The 18,266-nt window shown below is 49.5% G+C and overlaps 1 protein-coding gene across 2 annotated transcripts; it reads right to left on the reverse strand.

Annotated features, from left to right (window-relative positions):
* On the reverse strand, positions 1-17,036 carry SLC23A1 (solute carrier family 23 member 1). 2 transcript variants are annotated; one of them, XM_019506563.1, is made up of 15 exons: positions 16,932-17,036; positions 14,532-14,621; positions 13,700-13,810; positions 13,231-13,388; positions 12,994-13,082; positions 10,572-10,639; positions 9,867-10,048; positions 8,058-8,178; positions 7,003-7,159; positions 6,021-6,168; positions 5,124-5,229; positions 3,708-3,837; positions 2,855-2,998; positions 2,029-2,124; positions 1-486 (listed from the first exon to the last, which is right to left on the reverse strand). In XM_019506563.1, exons 1-15 carry the CDS (start codon positions 16,965-16,967, stop codon positions 242-244), a joined length of 1,881 nt encoding a protein of 626 aa, XP_019362108.1. In that variant the 5' UTR covers positions 16,968-17,036; the 3' UTR covers positions 1-241. The 2 variants fall into 2 exon arrangements, with proteins under 2 accessions (XP_019362108.1, XP_019362109.1); XM_019506564.1 differs by lacking the exon at positions 16,932-17,036 and adding an exon at positions 16,303-16,419.
* Positions 17,037-18,266: the final 1,230 nt, after the last annotated feature.

Raw genomic sequence — 18,266 nt, forward strand, 5'->3', positions numbered from 1 at the left:
GGGGCTTCTGGTTCCAAGATGGCAAAAGGAGTACTTCTGGGGGGAGAGACTTCTCATGGCAAAGGCTGGAGGGTAAGGGGTAGGACTTCTGGTCCCAAGATGGTGACCAGGGGATGGGGCTCCTGTCAAGGGGCAGGGCTACCCTTGTGGCTCTCAACAGCTCAACAAAACTCGTTAAGCAGCCCTCTGAAAAAATTGCCTGTCCCTGTGTTATGCCCATGCCACATTTTATGCAGTTCTTTCAGACCTTTGTGCATACGGCCAAGTTGTTTGTGTTGTCTTGTGTGTCTTCCATTATGTCATGATTCCTTGTCCTTGACTTGAATCCTTTGAAAACTGGGCACACTGGCACATACTTCAGCCAATGGATCCTTTTTACCACATTCATCCCAAATGGGAAGTCATAGCTTTTCAGGTTTTCAGACATGCTGCTGTCGGCATGCGCTCCTGCCTTCCACTGCACCAGTCCTCGTTCCTCTTCTGTCCCTGGGAGGAGGTAAAAGTCCCAGAGTTTAGACTAACATACAAGACTGGCAGTTAAACTAGCAGAGGAGCAATGTCACCGCAACAGTAGGGCAGCAAGTAACTTAATCTTTTCAGGTTAGAAGTATTTTTTTGGGCAGTTCTAGGGAGAGGCAATCCCCCCCACCCCACAATACTATGTCAGTACGTTGATCTTTCTCACCTGGGATCCAGCCTCTTCAAGTGGCTAGTATCTGATGTTTCTGATGGATGCAAACTCACCTGGCTAATCTGAGTCTATGCAAGCAGAGAAGAAAATTTCCCTGCAATCTATTCCCTGCATTGGATTATCCTGCCATCACTGAATGTGAACTGTACTTGCCAGCACAAGATCTACTATGAAACCGCATGCAGGAAGATGGCAGGAACAAGCTTATATTGTAACATCTGTTGCTTGTTTTCAAGACTTCCTGCCCTTTTTAAAAATACTGTCATAGTGTTTGGACCTTCTGTGGCAGACAGATGTTGTAAGTTAGCTTGTTGTATAGTTGAATGATGTTTTTGCTCATTTATGATTGTCACCAGTGATCCTCACTTATCATGCTCTGAGACTGGGCACAAAGGGCAGCGGGGTGGGGATGTGTAGGACTGATCAACTAAATTCATAATGAATGCCTCATTGAAGTCCTTTCTAAAGTTTTCTTTTCATCACAAAATGTTTATATTTAGTTCCAATTGTGCCAGTGTTGTACACTTAGAGAAACCATCTTAAAGCACGGCTGTCCAACTTCTAGGTGGTTTGGGGTTGCACTAGTGAGAGCTATGGCCCCAATGTTGCCCTGTATGTGTGGCTAGCTAGCTAGCTTTTGCACCACAAAGATAGCCCTCCCCTCTTCTCTCACTCCATGTTCAGCTGTGCTGTCTCCTGGGTTGGGAGCAGGCATCAAAAATGGAGGGAGGGAGAGGCTACAGCAGTGGTTCTCAACCTTATGAAACTTAGGGCACTTCTTGCTAATGATAAGGTACTCAGAAAATGCTGGATCTTAATTTTTGCTCTCTTTTGACTATGGAAAAATAACAGAGCATTTTTTCTGTTGCAAAGAACTTGGAACGACCACATCAGATGAGAGAGGATTCTGCAATGTTAAAAACAATTTGCATGCCTAACTACTAAGATTGCATAGCACCCCAAACACCCTTGAAAAAGGTAGTTGTGAATTACTGGCCTAGAGACCCCTGGCTGCAGCAGCAGTGGGAGCAATAGGGGGACTGGTGGCTGGATAGGAGCTTGGGGGCCATTCGTTAACTCCTTTGGCTGTGGCCTGCCAGGTGGACAGCCCTGTCTTAGAGGATTTTTATGCTCCATCTCAAAATACAGTTTTAAAAAAGTCCATGCTTCTTGCTGAAGATGGATCATTTGCCAGCAGCAATTAATATGGCTTAACTTCCTCAGCAAGGCCTGAAATCATAACATGGGCAACATGCCATATGAGAAGTGGACTCATAACATATTGGTGCATTATAAAGGCTTAATATCTTGTCACAAAAGTCTTCCAGCAGCTGTACCTGGAATGGTGTTGTCCAGTATGAAGGCAATGCTACCCCCAACAAACATTTCTGTTGTTAACAGCACTGTTAATATTTGGTCCACTTCAGGCACACCTGTAAGACAGTGAGAAAGTGCACCTGTCAGGTTATATGCAATTGTCATTAACAAGTAAGAATGGTGTGTTTAATGGGGATAACCAGCTGTTGTCTAGAAACAAACCTCCTTGCAACTGAGGCATAACTATCTGATCAGGTATAAGAAGTTTAATGGTGGTGTGTACATTGCTGGTGTGTCTGCAAAGCACAGCCCAGGCATTTGCTCACCTCCGCACACACCAAATCCCAGGCCTGAGGCAATGTAGCGGCTTTAGAGTGGCAGCTCTACATACTTCCTCTCCAGCCCCACCCCCGTTGCTCATGGTTCTGTTTGAAGATTATATTTTGTTTTCTGTGTACTCCAAAAAAAAAATAAATCTAATTTATGAAGCCCAGCCTGTGTCAAAATGCCTCAGGGAGTTGCAAGCACATGGGAAAGGGAGAGGAAACCAACAGCTGCATGTTGAAAAAGTCCAGCTAGGGCTTAGATCTAATATGGAGCATGACAAAGATCTTAAATGCCTGAGGGTGTTCCTATGGAAGCTGTATGAAATTCCTAATGTCAGGCTGTCACAGTTAACGACCATGATTTCAATCATCACCGCTACTGCATGTTCACATGGTATCCTAGGGATCTACATTCTGTATAGAAGCCATCAAACCAAAAATTCAGTAGAGGGGACCGCTCAGTGCAGTACTAACAGAGCATATCACGTACCTTGGGAGGCTTTCAGCCATGGAGACATACCTGTGTTAATGGCAGTGGGGTGTGAATCCAAGTAATTCGGCAGTGTCAGCCCAAAAAACATAGCGAATCCCAGAACAAAAAGATTGCGGGAGGAGTTCATGTCAACGAACTGCAGATTGGAAAGGCCAACAGCTGTGATCATGCCTGCAAATGTGCAAGCAGAGTTCAGCCTGGATGCAGACACAGTAGGGACAGAGTGCATTGAGAGAGGCTGCTGTGATTGCTGGCTCATCTTTTGAGCTAAGAGTCATGTATTCCAGGTGGAGGTGGAATAACCAAACAGCAAACTACTTTGTTCCTCACACTGATGCCAAAGACCTGTGCGGATGCTCCTGATTCATTTTAAACCTTGCTCAAATCAAGTTAATTCAGTATTAAACCAGGTTTGAAAGAACTGTTCACACTGCTTTGCACTGGTTTAACTGCATTAATGAACAAATTGATATAAAGTTAAACCAATTTGTCTTTCAATAGCCAAATCCTAGGGTTGCCTTCCTGAGCTGGAACAGTATAACAGCTGACTGAAATCTCCCTGCCAACCTCACCAGCCTCAGTGACCCTATGGAGTTGCAGTTGTGCTGCAGAGATTGTTCTCTATGCTTGATGCTCAAAGGAAAGGCAATGCCTGAAGGTAAGATCTTCAAAACCAGTTCTGATGGGCACTGAGCTCCCAGTCTCATGAGCAGCTTTGCAGGTCTCAGCTTCATTGTTCAAGCTTTGTAAGCCACAGCATTTTATCCAATAGTACATGAATGTATGAGGGGAAAAAAGGGAAGAGTCTGGCAATGTAATGTCAGTTCTGGACTGACTGATCCTGCTGATTAAACATATAGACAATCTATAGAAATGTTACCAAATAATGTACAGAACATCCCTCCGAGGATGGGGTCAGGGAGTGAGGCAAACAGAGCCGTGAATTTTCCAATGGTTCCCAGAACTAGCATGATAGCAGCTCCATATTGAATCACTCTTCTGCTGCCCACCTGTACAGGAACATCACCAACAAGGTGAGACAAATTGCTTCATGTTTGTTCATGAACATCATCATCATTCTCACTTGATCTCAAGTCAGTTTACAGAGGAGAGTTCTGTTAGGGCAGGAGATACCAGGTGTTTCAGTGATGCATAATTTTACCAGCTCCTTTTCTTAGAGTATAATCTACTGTACAGTCTTAGGAGAAACTGTATTGCTGGTTTTATGATGCAGGTTCTGTCTGGGGACGCTGGTAAAAGCAGGAAGATTCTTTGAGTTTTGTCTCACTCCTTCTACACATAGTTCTTGAGGCAGAGTTGCTCCCTGAAAACTAGGCTGAGATTCCTGAAAGCAGATTGCCTGTATGCTCTCTGCCACTTTCCCTGTTCAAAGACTTTTGTATGTAGTGTATAGAAACACAGTGTCCTAACAAACAATATAGAAACTCCCAGTCTGTGGTTTCTCTTCCAGTGGGAAGTTGATCAGCAAGGCCTCAGTAGGCTAGTGAGCTGGTAAACTGAGTAATGATGAAGTAACCTGTCAAAGGTCACCTCTGCTCAGTGGCAGAACAGAATCCAGCCCCCTGGGGGCCTTCTCAAGTTGGCCACACTACATACAACTTTAGAAATTAGAGAGGAATTGTTCATTGTCATGAAATGAGAGATGGGTGCTTGAAGACATTCTCTGTAAGAGCTATTGGCTGTAATGTTACTGTCAGCAGCATGTCCTACTGCCTTGGATGAAAAGCCCTAGTGAGACTTGGCCCTTCTAGAGCTTCAGCCCTCCAAGGAGACTGGTGTTCAGGAGTCACTTGGCACCCAAGGAGAACTGAGGTTCACGATCACAACATCTGTGGTGGAACAAGGAAGGAACACGGGCTTTCCACATGCCCTGCCCTGACTGCCAGCACTGCCTTCCCTGCACACAGCACCAACATCCCGTGTTTCTCAGCTCCTTTCATCTTCAAATAGGAGCTTGGCAGCTTCCTGATTCTGTACCTTGCAACCCAAGCGTGGAGGCAGGGCAGAAATGCTCTCCACAGAAATGCTCTCCCTATTCCTGTACCTCATGGCTTTCTCCCTATTAACAGTAAAAGTCCCATGTTCGGCATGGCCTGCAATGACACCCACAGCTGCTAGCCCAAGCTGTATTGAGGAAGTCCCTGGGCATCTATACCACCTCCAGGCTGCTGCCATGAAACACCCCCACCCACTCACCTGCCCTGCACATACTACTGCCCAGATACGAAGCAGCATAGTGCCTGGAAAGGTCCAAGCAATGATTCATGGATAGTACCTTTGTGATGCCCAAGACGCCAATGTTGGGGCTGGAGGAGGTGGAGCCATTGCCTGTTCCCAGCAACCCAGCAATGATGCAAGAGACTCCTTCTGTGAAAATGCCTCTGAAAAGAAGAAAACAGCCAGAGCATTCCATGCAGTCTCCAGGGTACTGGCAGTTCTCAGCACTGCTGCTGCATGGCAGAGATATGTGATGCTGCTTAGGGCTAGACTGGGTATGTCAGTGTGGCAGAAGCCCAGCAAGAATGCCAGCTTCTCCCCTGGAGACCGTGTTGCAGCAAAAGACCCCTGGAATGGGAGGAGGTGTATTCTATGATGCCTTTCCATGACTGGCGAGCATGGTGCCTGCTGTGGTGGCTGGCATTGTAGCCACTTTAAGCTAGGGCATTTCCTAGTCCAGCACAAAGGATGGGGTGGGCTCCTGGCAGTTGTTCTGTATGCTAGTGCCCTTGCACAGAGCCTGGCGCTTGTGTGTGCCGGGCCCATTCACAGTGCTCACCGATGCCCTGAGAGATGGTAGTTGCGGGGGGGGGGGTGGTCACAGCCCCCATTCAACACAGGGTCACTGGGGTTCCAGCCAACATAGTCAAACTTGGATGCTTACAGATGCCTCCATTCAGCTTTCAGCATCAGATGTTCGGAGGGGCTGAGCAGCTGCAGCTTTATTGAACTCAGTGGAAATGCGGGTGCCTGGTGCCTTGGAAATCCAAGCCATGGTTATTTGAGCACCTAATTTTGGGCACTCACAAATGAAAGCAGCCTAAGCCCTTTTCCCTTCTCAGCCTCCTCTCAGTGCCCTTTGCCAGTGGTGATTGCTCTTCTGTGGAGCAGACTCTGGTTCCCCTGTGAATGCTTGCTGGTGACTAGAGGGACAGGCAAGATGTTGGGACCATACCTATTAATAGCATGGACAGGTGGTGCCGGAGCCCCTGCCAGCCTGGCACAGGAATAGTAATCCCCAATGGACTCAATAATCCCGGCCACGGTGGCGCTGAACATTCCCAGCACAGCCGCAGCTGTCACTGTGGGCACTCCCCACTGACCTGGGAATGGCAAAACAGAACAAGGAGTTAGCTGCCACGCCTGAGAGCTGCCCTGGAAACCATGTGCCCTGACGGACCCAGCACAGCTCAGTGTGCCCAGGTGCCAGGACTACTGGCGCAGGCTGGTCTTCCCATTATCCTTCCACTGAGGTTCACCATGGCACATGTATCTGTAAAATACAGGAGCTGCAAGGCCCTCGATCCAATGCCTCCCTACCACACCCACACTACAGATGTGCTTCTGGGCTGAGCATTACTCTTTGGAGAACCACCTGGTGACCAGTAACCTGGCCTTCCTCCCCATTCCTGCAGTGCTACCACCCATGCTCTTGGGGCTCCAGCCACAAGCTGCCAGCTTCCCTGCTCTGGTGCTGACCTCAGTGCACCTGCCACCCTCTGAGTCACTTCTGCCCCACCATGCCATAGCACAGTGCAAGAGGGCTCTGCGCTCTAGCAGATGGGGTTGGTCATTAAGGCAAGAGTCCTCTTTCTCCCATTACTCAGTGTCTGACTGGGGGAAAGGACTTTCTCTGCCCTGGTCTAAGGCTCTTGTATAGAAAGCAGAGGGAGGAAGCACCACACTGAGGGGGCAGCGGGGCAGGTACTAAGTCAGGGCAGGAGGTCCTACTCCTGCCTCTGCCTGGGGAGGACACAGTGCATTTAGTCCAATGCACACCATCAAGTGAGGCTGGGCTGTGCAGAAGGGGAGTGTGTCTATGGGTGCGTGTGGGGGCTGTACATGCACGTGTCCCAGCTACGCATGTGTGTGGCACAGAAACCCAAGTACACTCCTGGGCACACCCTTTCCAAACCCCTTGACAGGAGTGCTCTTACATGGATAGGGGAGGCGGAACCAAGGTGCAGTCGACATGATTTCCCCTCTGGCATCGGTCCTGGCCTTGTAGCCATACACGTCTGCCTCACTTGGGAAGACGTTTGTCAGCGTTAGGAGGTAGCAGAGCAGCCAGACTATCATGATGGCCAGGATGATCTGGGGAGGAGATAACACTTGCCTTCCATGCCTGCTCAGTACCAGCACCCCAGGCAGGGGGACATTTGCTGCAGATGGCAGAGCTGCTTTGACACAGCCAGACCTGCCACCATATCATCCAGACCTACCCTGACAGCTGTGGGACCCCTTGGCTTCATAGAAATCCCTGTGCTTCCGGGAGAGGTAGGGGGCAGGGGAGTGCTGTGCCAAGCACCTGACAGCAACGTGGGAAGGGAGGAAAGAGGGTGGGAGAGGGGACAAGCATGGGAGGGTCTTATTGACAGTGACTGCTGCTGGGCTGTCTCCTGGCCTGCTGCCTTGCTGGGGCTGGGGCTAGTACCAGCTCTCTGCCCTTTGCCTGGCAGTGGCTGCTGGGAGGCCGCCATATTAGCATTTCCCCTGGATCTGTACCCAGGGCTGGTGCACCCTTCATTCTACCCCAGTTGCATTACTGGTCATGACAGTGGCACAGAGAGCAGGTGGATCCTTTGGATCCACAATTCACAGGCCTGTGTCACTTCAACATGCCTCTCGGCAGCTGGCTGTACGAGGCCCATGACACACTGCAAAATAGTTCCCCCACCATCCAGTAGAGGGCAGTGGTGACACGTGCAGGCCAGGCAACACTTGCAGTCTTCTGGGCTTTCCCCGGTGTTGTTAATAACTCCCTTCCCTCCTGGCCTAATCACCATCTCCAAGGAGTTCTGCTTTTCTGGGTCCTGGCGGTGCAACAGGAAGGGCCGTGTTTGCTGTATCCCTAGTCCATCCACAGTGCCAGAGACTTTTTAGGCCAGTAATGTGGACCCACAAGAACTAGGTAATAAACTGAAGGAATTATTTAACAACACCCTCTGGGTGGTAAAGTTTTGCCAGCCCCTTGTAATGAGTCTGGCCATACCGGAAACATTTTGAAGATCTGGATCCTGAACAAAGTACATCCTTTACCCCATCTGTATCCCGGCAGCTGAATCGTTACATTTCGTAGGTACTGGGCAAATAAGACGATCAGAAAAATGGACCTGTTGAAAAGAAAACTTCATTAGGACCCCAGGCTCACACCACTGGCCAGTTAGCGTGTTTGAACTCAAAGGAGTTTACCAGTTAAGATTGGGTTCATGCAAAGCCATGTCCTTGGGACTAGGTCAAAAGGAGAAGCGGCATAGTGGTGGATGTGGTTGGATTAGGGTGAGGAGAAATCTTTCTAGAAATAGGAACTTTACTGAAGAATGCCTTGGGGGGAAACAGCTGAAATTATTCATGTGTTTAAATAAAACTTAATAGTTTTTAGTAGAAAAATAGTGGGAAAAATTTTAGAACAGCCTGAACTTTCCCATTTAATATGGCAAAATGAGGCAATTGACTTTTCATTCTGGAACAACTGTTACATTATGAATTGGCCGGTGTTAAAAAGCCTTAAAGGGGGACAACATAATGTTTTGGATCAACCTGGGACAAATATTTTTGCCATCTTCATTTCACGAAAAGAACCCTGAAAAAATTCTCCTTTGGGGTCAATCTGAAACTGCATGTATTACTATGAAGATGATTTTTGTTCAGGCACCCGAGTACAAATTCCATAATTCAGAAGGCTAAAGAATGAATGAGACGTGCCGAACACACAGGCCATGGCGCTGAGTGTACAGACTGCAGAGCGTGACGGGTTCTGGTGACCAACGACCTCCTTCCTTATTTGTTTCCGCTTCATGGAAGAGAGGCTTTTGTTTGGGGGTGTATCTGAGAGCAGGTGTCACAGAGCAATAGTGAGGGTTGATCCTGGTTCTGTGTGTTCACCTCATGTGCATTTGGCTGGCTGAACCAAGCCGCTTTTCACTATGGAACTACACTGGGGTAGTGCTTTGGGTGATGGGCAGAACCAGTCAAGAATTTTCTGTCCAATGTGTATTCCTGTAGATCACAATTTTTCATGGTAAATACTGTGAGTAAAATCACCATTTTCCCATTTGGGGGGAAAAATTATTTGGGGTCAGGTCACCCTGAATCAAAACATTTGGCTGGGTCAAAATGAACTGAACTGTTTCACTCTGGTCAGCCGGATATTACTCCGTGTCAGCCAGAGCTGCTGCAAGGGAGTTGCCATTTGGATGCCTCATGTCTGTTCTCTCTTCTGGCCAGGCTCCCTAGCTAGATTCATACAATCCACTAGGATCTCCCCTTCATTTGACTAGCTATGATGAATTATGGGAGTCTCATAATCACAGTGCATCGTGAGAAATGGCTTCAGCTAGAGCAGGATTGGGTCCATAGGGCAAAACCTTCAGCAATCAGCAAATGCATTTGGGGATGGAATTTCACTTCAAGTCATAGGCAGCGGAAGACCGGGGCTAACGGGACTTAGCCCCCCCCCAATGGAGCCAGCAGCACCGCACCTAGCACCCTTGCCACATGCTTCTCTGCTGCCACGCACACAGCACCAGCTCGCACTAGCCCCGGAACAGCCCGGCAGGAGAAAGAGGTAGGATCAGGCAGGTGTGCTCCGCACTGCCCAGCCTCCCACAAATAATATTTCCTAGTGCTGCTTGTGCTTCAAGCTTAAGGGCCAAATTTTGCCTTTAGATATACACCTGCACAACTCCCATAGAAAACCTTTCCATACGGATATACAGAAGTGGTATCAGAGTATCCCTCAATGACAACTAGGGACCCATCCTCTCTGTTCCTTGTCCTGTGGAATAAACTAAATACATACAGTGCTGCAATGCCCCAGTGTGATCCAGCACGATCCCCAGCTGCTTGAAACACTGAGAGTCCTATGAGGGAGACAGTGGGGGTGACGGTGAGGGGTCCAATGTAGCTAAGCAGTGCCCCAGGGAGGCCCACAAGCCCGATGACCACTTCCACCAGGCTGGACACGATGATCGCCCCTTGGATCTATTGTGCAAAGGGAAAAAAGGCCTCTTAGAGCATGCTTATCTCTGAGGAATCACAGGCCATCAGGCTTCAGTCCCCATACTGGTGCCACAGAAAAGGGCAATATCTCCGTGAGTCTGGAGGCCTCACAGGATCGGCGTAGCTCTGGGTTTGGGAGCTGATGATGTAGGATTGTGGAGGCATCAGAGTGTACCTCACATGGGTCTGGAGCCCCTTTGCCAGGGCCAACAGGCTCTAGAGGAAGAGGAACTCTAGGCCATGCCCATGGTGAGGGATGTTGAACACAGCTGCAGAAGTCTAGTGGCTCCTGAGGGAGAGGAGCGCCTGCTTAACTGCACACCAGCATTGCATGGTGCATAAGGAGATGGCACATGGCCCCACCATGCCAGCAAGCAATGTGGTTCGGATCACAGGGCTACCCTGGCCAGTTTCCTGGTGACGTTGCCCAGGCCCTGCCCTGCCCTGCCCTGCCCTGCCCTGTATGGTGTCCTGAGTGGGCTTGCAGCCCTTGAGTGGTGCTTACTTCTCTCATCCGCGGGTGCCATATGTGCGATGTGTTCAGTGGTAAAGTCCAGTTGCCATAGATCTCCTCTAGAAAATAGGAGGGATTTAGAGGCAGTGCTCAGGGATAACAGGGGTTCAGGGCAGATGAACAGGGATAACAGGGGTTCAGGGCAGCCAACCTGGTGGCTTTTTACGATCAGATCACCAGATCATTAGATGCAGGGGAAGCAGTGGACATAGTCTTCCTGGACTTCCGGAAGGCTTTTGACACTGTCTCTCACCCCGTTCTCATTAAGAAAATGGGAGGCTGTGGCATAGACGCCCACACAGTCAAATGGGTCACCAACTGGCTGGAGGGCCGCACCCAGAGGGTGGTAGTGGATGGGTCCTTCTCAACCTGGAAGGACGTGGGCAGTGGGGTTCCGCAGGGCTCGGTCCTCGGGCCCACGCTGCTCAACATCTTCATCAGTGATTTGGACGAGGGGGTGAAAAGCACCCTGTTCAAATTTGCTGATGACACTAAGATGTGGGGGGACGTGGGCACACTAGAAGGAAGAAGCAGGCTACAATCGGACCTAGACAGGTTACAAGGGTGGGCGGATGAGAATAGGATGGGTTTCAACACAGACAAGTGCAAGGTGATGCACCTGGGGAGGAACAACCGGCACCATACCTACAGGTTAGGGAACTCCCCTCTTGTCAGCACGGAGGCGGAAAAGGATCTTGGAGTCATCATTGACTCCAAGATGAACATGGGTTGGCAGTGTGGGGAGGCAGTTAGGAAGGCCAACCGTACCTTGTCATGCATCCACAGATGCATCTCGAGCAGGTCCAGAGAGGTGATCCTCCCCCTTTATGCGGCACTGGTCAGGCCGCAGTTGGAGTACTGCGTCCAGTTCTGGGCGCCGCACTTCAAGAGGGATGTGGACAGCATGGAGAGGGTCCAGAGGAGGGCCACTCGCATGATCAGGGGACTGCAGGGCAGGCCCTATGAGGAGAGACTACGGGACCTGAACCTGTTCAGCCTCCACAAGAGAAGGCTGAGGGGGGATCTTGTGTCCTGTTACAAACTGGTCAGGGGGGATCAGAAGGCATTGGGGGAGTCACTGTTCCCCCGGGCACAGCCAGGAGTGACCAGGAACAACGGTCACAAGCTAGCAGAGGGTAGATTTAGGTTAGACATCAGAAGGCGCTACTTCGCAGTCAGGGCGGCTAGGGTCTGGAACCAACTTCCAAGGGAGGTGGTGCAGGCTCCTACCCTGGGGGTTTTTAAGAAGAGGTTAGATGAACACCTTGCTGGGGTCGTTTGACCCCAGTACTCTTTTCTGCCATGGCAGGGGGTCGGACTAGATGATCTCAGATCCCTTCCAACCCTAGAAACTATGAAACTATGAAACTATGTATTTGCTAATGGTCTACATTCACCCTGCTCATTAGCACTGGTGTCATTCCTGTGCATTCTGGGTTAAGCTGGAGTAATGCAGTGGGGAGTCCAGTCCCATGCTTGTACCCTGCCTGGAAGATGAAGGGTGCCCTGTGCTATGGGATCTGATCCTCCGTGCATAGAATGCATCTGGAAGAAATGACCATCCCCAGCACCTCTGAAATTCTGGCTCAAAGCATCTCAGGTTGGCCCCTTTATAAGGCCTGACTACATAATACACATTTGTTTTACCACAGCCCCCACAAGTGCTAAACACTGTCTACACACCTCATGACCTTTCACATCAAGGCCTGAGAAGTTGATCACGATCACACAGCAACTCAGTAGGAGTGCTGGGACAAGAGCCCAGGCTTCCTGACGCCCAGACCAACATGCTATTGATTGATTAGACCAGAGGTCTCCAACCTTTTTAAGCAGGAGATCACCTTCGGCATTTAAAAGCAACCCAAGATCTACCATTCACTGCCGCCACCCCCTCACCCCCCTCCCCGCCCAGGAGGTAAGTCTGTGGGGAGGGAAGTAGGGGCAGACTGAGAAAAAATTATTTGGGGGTGCACCTCCTCAGCAGGTAAATCCCACTCAGCTGGGACCCCACTCAGCTTACCCCTGCTCCTGCCTCTGCAGCACTGTCCCTCACTGCAGAGGCCTTGCTCTAGGCCCCTTCCCTCCCCCACAGACTGACCTGCTGGTCTGGGGCACATGCATGCATGCATGCACACAGGCACTCAGCCCCCCGACCCCAGCCTCGGGCTGACTCCAAGAGGGTCCGAGATCTACTACAAGAGGCTCCAAGATCTACTGGTGGATCAAGATCCACTGGTTGGTGACCACTGGACTAGACCATGTTGCCTATGTGATAGCATCTAGGAAGCTGGATGTGGAACCTAGTCTGTAATCCTGACATATGACACTGGGCTACAAGGGTGTCCTCAGAGGAGCCATTAACTTAGTCAAGTTCATTATTATACCACAGTGGAGTAAAATAAGCTTGAGTTACCGTCTGGGGGACATTTCCATTTCTCCAGGGCAAGAATGGATTTGGCAGGAACCAGGAAGGCTAATGCGCTTGCTTGGAAGAGCGGGAGTCTGCAGAACCAAGAAGAAAAACCTTCATTAGCAAGCACTTTCTGGTTCTTACTCTCTTTTGAAGGTTTCTGCCCAGCATCTCAATAGAAAACAGGGCTTTAAGAGTAATTGTAAGATGTAAGAGCTGAGCCGAGCGGAGGGAACCCACCTGATCCCCACAGTGGTCTGGATAAGTGTGGTGATCCCAACACAGGTGAAGATGGTGCCAATTAGCTGGCTGACAGTGTACTGGTCCTTCCCCACACACAAGCACTCGGCCAAGAGAAACGGGACAGCTATGGTGCCACTGAAACAGGTCAGGTAATGCTGGAGAAGGGATGGAGAAGAAGCCCCTCGTTATGCCTATTGGTTGGACTGGGGAAAAGGGTGGAGTTTCACCTCTGTTCCCAGTTAGCTTGCCTCTGGGTGGAGAACTGCCTAGATACCATGGACATCTTGTCTGGGCTAGAGGATGTCAGTGGTGCCTTGGGCTTTTGCAGAGATCGTGCACAGGAGTGATAGCTTGTAGGTATTTTTTGTCCCCTAGTAAATGAGACTGAAACACAGTCACCTGCAGGGGCACTCAAAGCAAGAGAGCAGGGGCAGGGTCTCAGCCCTCTCCTCAGAGCCTTCCTTACCTGAAAGCCAAGCAGAATGCAGAGGTACCATGGAGGTGTATCTTCAATCTTATAGATCATGTCAAACCCCTTCCTGGCTGGCCCTGTGTGATTCATGCTTACTGTGTGGGGCTGGAAAGGGAAAAAGGAGGACTTTAGCTCTGGCGCAGTTAGAGCAGGGCTTGGAGTTATTGCCAAGATAAATGTGCTACAATTTCCTTACACTGAGCAATACCCCCACAAACTGGTTTCTGGAGCATAATCTCTTCTGTCTCCTCTGAGCCTGAGCAATCGTCCCAGATCAGTGACAGCTCAGGAACCAGTTCAAGGCGATGCCTGTACTGATCTCCCCAGACACTGGGGAAAAATTTTGTCTGCATGGACTCAAGCTTGTGCTGTGTATACAGCAGGTTGGACCTCTCTGGCCTTAGGATCTATTTCCCCAAAGGCCCTACAAAGACCCAGGGCAGCAGCCTCTGCCACTCCAAAGTCCCCAGATCCATTGCCTGTTGCTTTATTGTCCCTTTTCACACTGGTGAGCAAGAAGTAAGTAGGGAGGGGAGTGAGAAGAGCCTCAGCTATATCCTCACGAAGTGATGGCTATGGGACTTGCTTGCCAGTTAGTATCACCATCTAAGGGGCTGACAAAAATCACTTCCCCCCAGGAGGAGAAGAGTGGGATACAGCTAGATCATAATTTGCTGATTCACAGCCTGGTCTTTGGCCTGCTTCTGGGGCACTGCAGCTATGTTCTCCCCCTTGCTTACATCTTAGCTGAGCCCTAACTTACAGTGCATTAATCCCTCAGGTAAAGGTAGTGGCCCAGGTACCCTCTGCTGAGCCCTTGCCTCACCTTGTTCTCAGGGTCTGGCTCCTTCCCATATGGATATTCAGCAATGATCTCAGATGTCCTGTCATTCAGAGCAGAAGGAGTGTTGCCATTCTGGTGTCAAGGGAGATATAAAACAAAGTTAGTCACTATTTATTTAAGCTGTTCCATGGGGAAACTAGGCCAGAAGACAGGCCAGGAGCAGGAATAGTTAAAACCTTAAAGTCTGGAGATCTTCGGAAAGCACTAGAATGCATCAAAACGTTTGGAGTTCATTCAAGAACATCTGAGATAGATAAGGAAAGCATGCAGGATGGTACAGCCAAACCTGGTACAATAGGTACGAATGCTATGAAGGAATGCTCTGATTAAATAAGTTAATTAATCAGCAAACTGTAAGGTGTTGGCACCAACTATGATTGATCATGCATGGGCAGTGCTGCAGACTGATGTTAAGTGCTTCTAACATATAAAAGCAATAGAACAGAAAAGCACTCTGGATTTGTGTTTAACCCTGCACTATCCCTGCTGGTCACCAGTTTGATCACCTGGCTGGTAGTATGAAAGAAGTTTATACGCATTGAAAGCTGCTGTGTGCTTATATGACCTGTGTTGGTTGCATTAGTACTTAGCAGGGCCTTGGAGCAACAACAAAAATGGCAGACAAAGCAAGAGCACTGAAAGATCAAATGCGAAACAGACAGTGCTGCTGAGTGCTTTGGAAAGGGCGTGTGATGCTGCTTCCTATTGTGTTGGCTGCTCTAGTCAAGCAAGCTCAGGGAATCCCTAGAAAAGGACCCAGCATGAGGGAGCCCCCAGAACTGGTTTGACTTCCTTTTGTCCAAAGCAAGCATCACGTCCCAGCCTAGGTAGCCATGACTTACATTTAAAGGGAACGACAAAACAAGACACTCTCAGATGAACATCTCGGAGAGAGAGCAAAGTGAGCACCTCTTTGCAACATGCTACATCACTCCACAGCATATCAGATGGCCAAGCTTTATGCCTACATACAGACACTGTATCACTTTACCTACCTTAGTACAACCCCTCTGCTTCAATATGCACACAGTCAAACTGGTATGAATATCTTTGTTTCAGTATAACAATCCCTACGTGGGAAAGGGCATGAGCAATACTAGAATAAGGCACTTTCAAAGCAGAATAGCTGTGTCCACACTAGGGTTTGTACTAATCTCATGATACTGGTAAAATCACAACTCTGGGTGAAAAAAGATAAATTGGCACAAAAATCTGGGTGTAGATCAGGCTTTGGAAATAAAAAGGTACAAAACAAGAAAGCCACAAACAGGACAACTGAATTGCTGCAGACATCTCACTAACATATACAAACAGGGTTAAAATAATAATCATCCTCTTCCTCACTCCCATGTAGCACATTCAAAGCCCCTTACAACATAGTAGCTACTCAGAGCAGCCATGTATAGGAACCCAGTAAAAGAAGCAGCATTTGACTTAAAGAGCTTTGTTTCTGTGACATCCTCCTTAGCATGGCAAGTGGACCATAAATAAATGTTAATGTGTATTATAAAGGAGTCACTCAAAATCCCTCACAACAGGGGCCCACTCTTATAAAAAGCTGAGGGGGAAGATCTGTGCCTTTAAAACCCAGTATCTTTAGTGAAAGCTGCAGATGCTCAGCTCCAAACAGGATCAGGCCCTGGACTCTGCCAGTCACTGCAAGCTAAAATCATGTTCCTTGCAAATTTACTTCAGAATAAAACCCAGAAGCCCTCATTTCCTTGGATCTTTTCCCTCCTTCTGTCATTCTTACCCTGGCGGGGGGAGGTGAGGGAAGGGGCTTGATGCTTATGGCTCTTCTCTCCTGTGCCCTTGCTGAAGCATCTCCCAAGAGTTTCCACGTCTTTTGCTGAGTTGCAGCAGCTGATCAAGTACAAAGTGAGGCTGGGTGGTTTCCCTGTGCTGTGTTAGAGACAAGGCTGGCCTAAGGGGAGGCAGGAAAGAGCAGGAAAGAAGGGAACTAGCAACAGCAACAACATCTGCATGGACATCATGTGTTTTAGGTGATGGCCAGCAGTCCACTCCTGAGTGGCAGGTTGGCTGCTTCCCCCACTGGGAGCAGAGTGGCTTCCACTCGGCCTCCAAGCCAAACCACGCCATGGGCAGAGCCCAGCGTTAAGGGTCAGTCTGACAGGTCACGTTGTGTGGAATCTGTCTTCCTGCAATGATCAAGTTAAAAGTTGCCTTCAACTTCTGCCCTTGGTCAGCAGCAAATGCTCTCAGATTCTCCTATTCCATTGCTTATACCAGCCCCTTCTCATAACCAACACAGATACCTACCACCTTCTTCAGATGCAGTTATATCAAATACTTGTAAGCAAGGCAACTGATACAGATGGTGGGAGAAAGCCAGAATATGGTAAATGCAAACAGTGTGTTCACCTTGGTCTGAGGTAAATCCTCCGAACTCTTCCCCATTCTCCTGCTGAGCGGTGCCGAGATTGCTGCGGAAAGAAGAGCTGGAGAAGTGGCGTGTTTTTATGGTAGTGTGGAGGACTTTAGTCAACATATCAGACATTGTTCATGGAGTCAATCTATAACTAGAGCTATTGACTGCTGATTGTGAAATATAGGAGAGGTGTGTTTTTGAAGATCATCTATTAACTCCATTAATTATGCTGGGAATCACAGGAAATGAACAACCCCTCCTCACATCAGTTTTTCACAGCAGTGTTGTAAAACATTATAGAGAGATGAGTTACAGTGTAATTGACTGGCTGAAAGACGGTTCATAAACAGACTGGAATAGAAACTGCCCTAAGCAGTTCATCAGAAGTGTGTGAGGCTGATAAGGAGCAGCAGTGGAGCCAAAGCAGCTTTCTGCAAGGGGTTGGGACCTCTGTGGGAGTGAGCATTTTGAAGTGCACACTCCTGAGAGGTGGCCTCAATTGCAATGTAAATCTGCAGAGAGGCAGACTAGAAAGTGGGCAGAGCTGCAAAGCATGGTAGGGGCAAGCCCTAGAGTTTGGTTTGGCCTGTTATGGAAGTAGAGGTCCAGCTGTGAAACTCCAAAATGCAGTGATCAAGGCTTTATGTTTGAGCCAGATGTGTTCCTCTAAACCAAGGGTGGGCAAAATATGGCTCGTGGGCCTGATCGGGTCCACCAAGGGATTTTATCCAGCACACAGTTGGTCCGACCTGGCCCAGGCATGGGAGGGCAGCCCTGGCCATGGTGCATGCTGCCAGTCCCACCACCCCAAGGCATGCAGCAGGGCAGGGATGTTGAGGTGCCTGGATTCTACTTCCCAGCAGCCCCTGCAGCAGTAGCTCCTTCTGACTGCCATTGCCAGCATTGCCACTGGGGCCGGCCCCAGCCCTCCTGCCTGGGCACCCTGGCCCGCCCACTCTGCACCCACTGCAGGGGGCACCAGATGGAGGGGGTGGGCAGGCCCAGGACCTATGTGGACAGGATGCACTCAGCCAGGCAGATGGGATGGGGCTGTGGGTGGGCGAGGAGTGGTATCCGGGAGCAGGACAGGTAGTTGGGAGCCAGGGGGGCTGTGGCTGAAGCCAGGATTGTGGGGCAGTGACAGTGCAGAGCTGGGGCCCAGGGCAGGGCCACGATCCACTGCCAGCATGTCCCTGCAATGGGCAACAGTTCTGTGGGCAGGGGAGTGCTGGGGGTGGATCAGGCTCTGCCCCAGGCCCAGCCCCATGCTGTCTTTGCCCCATAATCCCAGTCCTGGCCCTGCTCACTCATTGTGCTTCCAGATGCCG

The sequence above is a fragment of the Gavialis gangeticus genome, unplaced genomic scaffold, assembly GCF_001723915.1.
Source record: "Gavialis gangeticus isolate Ggan-Ray unplaced genomic scaffold, GavGan_comp1, whole genome shotgun sequence".
NCBI lineage: Eukaryota > Metazoa > Chordata > Crocodylia > Gavialidae > Gavialis > Gavialis gangeticus.